This window comes from Physeter macrocephalus, chromosome 11, assembly GCF_002837175.3.
Source record: "Physeter macrocephalus isolate SW-GA chromosome 11, ASM283717v5, whole genome shotgun sequence".
Lineage (NCBI taxonomy): Eukaryota > Metazoa > Chordata > Mammalia > Artiodactyla > Physeteridae > Physeter > Physeter macrocephalus.
This window is the reverse complement of record NC_041224.1, coordinates 7216727-7223730: the sequence shown is the minus strand read 5'-3', so window position 1 is coordinate 7223730 and position 7004 is coordinate 7216727. Positions and strand designations below refer to the sequence as shown.

The window sequence follows — 7004 nt, the reverse complement described above, 5'->3', positions numbered from 1 at the left end:
TGTGTGTGTGTGGTGTGTGTGTGTGTGTGGTGTGTGGTGTGTGTGTGTGTGTGTGTGGTGTGTGTGTGTGTGGTGTGTGTGTGTGCACACGTGCATGCATATATATGCATATGCTGTTCTCCATTCTGCTGTCTATTTAAATCTAAGTCAACTGGAGAATAAGCAAGTTCACATTAAGAAATTCTGACCAATTAGGGAACTATATTCAATATCCTGTGATAAGGCATAATGGAAAAGAACATTAAAAAAGAATGGGTACCTAGGTATAACTGGAGCACTTTGCTGTACAGCAGAGATTGCTGTACAGAGATGTGTCAACAACATTGTAAATCAACTATACTTCAACCAACAAAAAAAAAAAAGAAAGAAAGAAATTCTGTAGGATTAACTAAAAAAATCTCCAAGAGGTATGGGAAAGTAAACCCTTTTTGGAGATTTCTTGGAGGGCTCCTCCTACGTGACCATGACGTGGGGTTTCTGTGTGTCCTCCGAGGTACACAGTATACTTGTTGCCAGTGGGCTCCAGATCCCAACAGGGATGAGACTTTTCTCAAATCAGTGTCTGTGTGGCTCTCCATGGAACGGAGAGGGAAAAATGGCCTGGACAGGCCAAATTTGGTAGCAGATGGGGAAGACCTGATTTAGAAGACTGATGCCTGCTTGAATATTGCACAGTCTGGCCAAGATAGAAGAGGTTTTCAAGTCCTAGAACACAGTCAATGTCACAGGCCATGTAAAGTCGGCTCAGTAACCTCCAAACACACAGTACGATGACGGGGGCAGCCCACGTGGAGCCCTACGACGGCTCCCAAGGGGCTCACGTGAGCGCAAGGGCGGCGGGCTGTTCTCCTGGGGGGCTGGCTAATGCAGCCCTCTTCAGGATCCAAGACTTGAATAAATGTGATTGTACAGAAAGCTCTAGAATAAGCCCCAAGCCCAATAGCTGCACCCGGCTCGGATGAAGATTCAAGACCTCAGTACATAATTCTGAGGGTGGCGAGAGCTGATGGTAGAGTCTGTCATCAGGGGCCTCGGGCAGACTTCTGGATTAGTGTCTGCGGGAAGCAGAGTCAAAGCTCAGTCAGACCCCAGCCCCGCACGGCCCTGCTGCTCACATAGACCCACGATGCCCGCGCGGCCCGGACCCTGTAAGCAAACCCACTCGCAGAAGCCGGGGCCTCCGTGTCTCACGCGTGACCATCCAGGAGCACTGGTCCGGGGAGCGCCGGACCCTTTGCTGCCCTTCTCTCCCGGGTCACAGGCGTGCGCTTTCAGCAGACGCCCTAATGCAGAGCATCTGGGGCCCCCGCGTGCTTGAAGGCCCCAGAAGTCTGTAGCGGGAGGGCGGGATTCGTGCTAAAAGCGGCGACTCGAGATCCAGGCCTGAGCAGCCCGGGAGGGCAACCATCACATCCCCCGGGAAAGAAGATGGAACAGTCTCTCGGATCTAAACGGAAACTCTACGGCGACAGGTGCACAAAACAAACTTACGGTTACCAGGGGGAAGATCGGGGGGAGGGGTAGACTGGGAGATTGGGATGGACATAGACACACGACTATATATAAAAGAGACAACTAAGAAGGACCTACTGGATGGCCCAGGAACTCTACTCAGTACTCTGAAATGGCCTGTATGGGAAAAGAATCTAAAAACGAGTGGATACACGCAGATGTATAACTGAGTCACGCTGCTGTACAGCAGAGACTAACAACACTGTAAGTCAACTAGACTCCAATAAAAATTAATTTAAAAAATAATAAACTAAAATTCATAATTCTTTGAATTCCTTCCTCAGAGGGCTGAAAGAAAGCACTACACACAAAACCATATATATATATTTTTTTTCAGTCACCCATGTTTAAGTTCTTTTATATACTTCATGACTCCAATAAAAATTAATTTAAAAAATAATAAACAAACTAAAATTAATAATTCTTTGAATTCCTTCCTCAGAGGGCTGAAAGAAAGCACTACACACAAAACCATATATATATATTTTTTTTCAGTCACCCATGTTTAAGTTCTTTTATATACTTCATTGGCTTAAGGATAGAAATAGAAGGGGATTTTTCAATACCAGAGAAGAAATGCCTTCACATGGATGGTGGGTCACAGTCTGTGTGAGGAAAATGAGGGATCTGGGGTAATTTGCTGGGCTGTCAAACTTTAATGACTCTTCTGAAAAACTGATTTTGGTCGGTGAAAGCTAAGACTATGCAGACGTATGACAAATGTTTACGATCAGGGTTCAGCGGTTGGCGTTTAGAAAAGAGCTTTGACTACAGATGAAGTGAGTGCATCCCAAACTGGTATTTAACCCTCCTTGGAAGAGTGACCAACTCACAGCCGCCGCTTCCAAAGCCCACCGACTCACAGGCACCGGCCGGCAGTGTAGACGGTGAGGTCCATCTTTTCATGGCAACATCTGTTTTTAAAGGCCAGCACACGCACACATACAATACGGTTTCCCTTTGAAAGTCAGAACAGCCAAATAATTACAACATTTCTAAATTTAAATTTGAGTTAACAAACACCAAAGCAGGAGCTGAGGTTCGATTTTAATTTTCGCTCTACTAAAATTAAACTAGAATGTCACGTACTCCCCGTCTCCTTCTTACCGGTGGCAACCTACATTCTAAAAAATGTAAGTAGATACTGTGTGGCTGTTATTCACACACAGCCACACAGACATGTACAATACGCATCTATAAACACAGATAACAGGAAAGGAAAGATCATCCGTTCACTCTAACAAGAAATGAGAATCTCTGTCCATAGAATATCACGATGCCTAAAAAATCAGATTCCATGTTTCAGAACATAATGATTTTTGAAAGACCATTTCTCGTATTAGCAGCATTACCAAAGCTATCGGAGCTGTGAAAAGGGAGAGTTTATGTCTATATAAATAGATGCCATATATATGTTTTTAAAATGATCATGGCACTCATTCAAATCAAGAAAACTTACAGATATCCATGGCTGCGTTGCTAGTCTTGACTGTTAAGCTGAAGATGAAGAGGAGGTGGGAAGAGAAAAGGAAATATGGGAAAGTAGAAGTAAAACAGGAAGAAAGAAGATGAAAAGGGAAGAGGAAGGGAAAGAAACAAGGAAGGAAGGAAGGAAGGAGAGAGAGAAGGAAGGAAGGAGGGAAGGAGAGCAGGAAGGAAGGAAGGAGAGCAGGAAGGAAGGGAGGAGAGCAGGAAGGGAGGAGAGCAGTGCGGAACAGGAAAGAGGAGGATGAGGGGCTAGCTCTCCTACATCGCCCCTAAATATTCACCAGCTCCTCGGACAAACCAAAGAAGGTCAGGTGGTGGCTCAGGTGCTGCACCGGGTTGGTTATTTTAAAAACATCCATTCAGCACAACAGCTCAGCTGAATTCTTTTTGATATATAGTCACCCGACCCAATTAAACACATGTACGCACCCACAGTGGACACAAGCGTTCAACAGGGGCAGTGAGGCACCATCCTGGCCTCTTTGGTCCTGGTATTTAACAACGGATGACTACATTCTTCTAAGACACAGGTACGTCTTGTTGCACTTGTGGAGGGAAAAATCACTCTGGTCTGTTTGGACTTTCAATGAAAAGAAACACAGTGGAGACTTAACTGCCCCCCCCCCCTCGCCGGGTTATTCTACACGTAAGGACACTGGTGTTTGCTCTGAACTGCTCAGATGAGCCTGTCGCTGTGGGAGAGCGACAGGAGGCCCACTTCATCCCGAGCAGAGCTTCCCGGGGGAGACAGCGAGGTCCCTGCGCTGGAGAGCTGAGGGGGTTGGCAGGGAGAGGCACTCCAGCCTGAGGAGAAGAGGATGCAAAGGCAGAACAGGGAAGGCCCCTGGTGCCGGCACAGGGGCTGCCACTGGGGCCGGAGCCCGGGGTGCAGAGGGGCGGGCCCCCCGGGCTCCCCAAGGCCGTCACCCCAGCCACCCAGGCTGTGGGCTCATGGGCGGGGCTGGGGGCCACGACCTTGGATGTTGGCTGGCCCTTCTCGACCCTAAAGCATCCTCCAAGCCTCAATGTCCTTCCTGCACCGCCCAAGAGTTCCCATCCTCTTTTGCTGTGGGTTCATTTTAATAGTAAAGGTTCTGGGGAAAAGCTACACACAGAGACACACACACACAGACACACACAGAGACACACACACACTCACACACACACACACACAAAGAGACACACACACAGACACACACTCGCACACACTCACACACACTCAGACACACAGACACACACACAGTCACACACACACACACAGTCACACACACACACACCCCCCAGAGGCTTGAGAGCACAAAGCACCTTGGAGATGGTACAGGTCGACACCTGGGATTTTAGGTGGGAGGCTACACAGAGACACACACACACTCACACACACACACACGCTCTCACACACACACACACAAAGAGACACACACACAGACACAGACACACACAGACACACACTCACACACACTCAGACACACAGACACACACACAGTCACACACACACACACAGTCACACACACACACACACCCCAGAGGCTTGAGAGCACAAAGCACCTTGGAGATGGTACAGGTCGACACCTGGGATTTTAGGTGGGAGGCTAGGTGCCTTGGGCGGGTTCACAGGGCAGCCTCCATCCTTCCCTTCTCACCCACGTTCTCAACTGTCAGAGCTTCACAGGACGTAGACATTTGGGGGTAAATACACAGTATCATTAGTGGCCAGGTTGGTACTCCAGAGAAACTGTTATAAATGACAAGCATCCGGCATGGTCCGCCAGGTGAGACCCAGATTTCCCACAAGCCCTCATCACAGAAAAGTGTCCCCATCACACACAGCACAGCCCCAGCTCCCAAAGGACAGCTTGGCTTGTATCCCTAAGAGTAAAAAAGTTAAAAGCAAAAAATAAACCAAAAAAACTCTGTAACGCTAATTTCTCACAAAACTCCATGACCTCAGGCTAAAACACAGACTCAGGAAAGAGCCACGACGCAGCCAGAGGAAACGCTGGTGACATATTAGATCACAGCCCCATCCCCCAGACCTCTTTGGTGCTGGATTCGCAGCAATTCCATCCACCCTGAGCATTAAGCAAGTGATGCCTGTGATATTAGCTTAAGGATTCAGTTTAATGCTACTAGTGATGGTGAGACTGCAAACACGTCTCTTTGGATACATAGTTCAAAACGTGCAAAGGAACATTTGAAGCGTTCCGGGCCACAAAGAACCTATAACACCACACCCTGTGTGCGTGTGTGTGTGTGTGTGTCTGTGTCTGTGTCTGAGTGTGTGTGCGTGTGTGTCTATGTGTGTGTGTGTGTGCGTGTGTGTGCGTGTGTCTGAGTGTGTGTCTGTGTGTGTGTGCGCGCGCGCATGAGCTCACGAGTGTGTGCTTTCATCGGGGATGTTTATTTGTGCATTGGTGGGAAGGATGGGGAATCCACAGAAAAGTTTCCTCTGATACAGTAAGCTTCAGTTTCTCTTGCAAAGCACGGTATTTTAAATGTTTCCTCTGCAATTGCAGCATCACAAAGACGCACTGAGGTTCTCCAGCCTCTGCATCAGCAGATGCAGAAGGCGCAAATCCACTCCCCAGACCTGTGCCGTGCAACACGTAGGGCTGTTGCCGTCTGAACTAGTTAAAATAATTCAAGGTGGAAGTTCAATCCCTCAGTTACACACACCACATTTTTCAAGGGCTCAAGGCCACCTGGGATTAGCGGCTACCCTACAGAACAGCATCCAACAGAGAACATTTCCACCAACACAGCAAGTTCTATTGGACAAGGATGACCCAGACCCTCCGGCTGCCCCGACCTTGTCTCAGAGACCCTGGAATTTCTGGGAGCCTCACTTTTTGTTGTTGTTTTGTTTTGTTTTGTTTTGTTTTGCGGTACGCGGGCCTCTCACCGTCGTGGCCTCTCCCGTTGCGGAGCCAACACAGAAAGTTCTATTGGACAAGGATGACCCAGACCCTCCGGCTGCCCCGACCTTGTCTCAGAGACTGGACGGGCCGCTGCCGAGCTCCAGTCGGGGTCACCTGGAATTTCTGAGAGCCTCACTTTTTGTTGTTGTTTTTTTTTTGTTTTGTTTTGTTTTGCGGTACGCGGGCCTCTCCCTGTCGCGGCCTCTCCCGTTGCGGAGCACAGCCTCCGGACGCGCAGGCGCAGCGGCCACGGCTCACGGGCCCAGCCGCTCCGCGGCACGTGGGATCCTCCCGGACCGGGGCGCGAACCCGCGTCCCCCGCGTCGGCAGGCGGACTCCCAACCACCGCGCCACCAGGGAAGCCCGAGAGCCTCACTTTTATACAAATAATCAGAAGGAGACTTTAGTCTCTCTAAAGACTGTGTTTGTTCTTCAGGTTTGGGGAGTATTAGTCCCTTTAAGAAAAATGCTGAAAATGATGACTCTTCTCCTCTATTGAATGAGCTTTCAAGAAAAGGAACATTTTTCATACAGTTTTTGTGAGACAGTCTAACCGCCTAAAACCTGTTGATGCGCCTGTTCACAAACATCTGCGCAAGAAAATCCTCTCACAGCGACCATCATCAGAAACACAACTTGCGTGCAATAACAACTGTGGCCTCACCCGGTCCTGAGTTATCTACCTGTCAGTCTTTTTTTTTAAACTTGAGCTCATTAATTATAAAAGTCATCATCAGCTCTCATGTTAGCCAGAGAGATACTCTTCATAAAAATTAGCTCTGAAAACGCTCTTCATTCAAATACCACGGTAATTTGTCCTCCTTGAATCTCAGAGCACCCATTTACCATCTGATGACCACTTTTATCTGGATACGTTGTAATTCACTTTTAATGAAATAATTATCTTGTGAAGGACAAATGTTGAAATGCTTATGGTCCTACGAACCAAGAACGCTCTTTCCAACTTGTGCAAAATTAAATGTAAAAATAGTGCTAGGGGCTTCCCTGGTGGCGCCGTGGTTGAGAGTCCGCCTGCCGATGCAGGGGACACGGGTTCGTGCCCCGGTCCGGGAAGATCCCACGTGCCGC

General features: G+C 48.4%; 1 protein-coding gene across 5 annotated transcripts in view; it reads right to left on the bottom strand.

The window, feature by feature from the left end:
* The window catches only part of SVIL (supervillin), a 242629-nt gene that overhangs the window by 142363 nt on the left and 93262 nt on the right, over positions 1-7004 (bottom strand). Inside the window, exon 1 of one of the 5 annotated variants that reach the window (XM_028495938.1) lies at positions 2972-2996. The exons of the other annotated variants lie outside the window; for them this stretch is intronic. Within the exon in view, the coding sequence (XP_028351739.1) occupies positions 2972-2981 (10 nt within the window). The 5' untranslated portion in view covers positions 2982-2996. Of the gene's footprint in view, positions 1-2971; positions 2997-7004 lie in introns of those variants that run through there. 5 annotated transcript variants of the gene reach the window in all.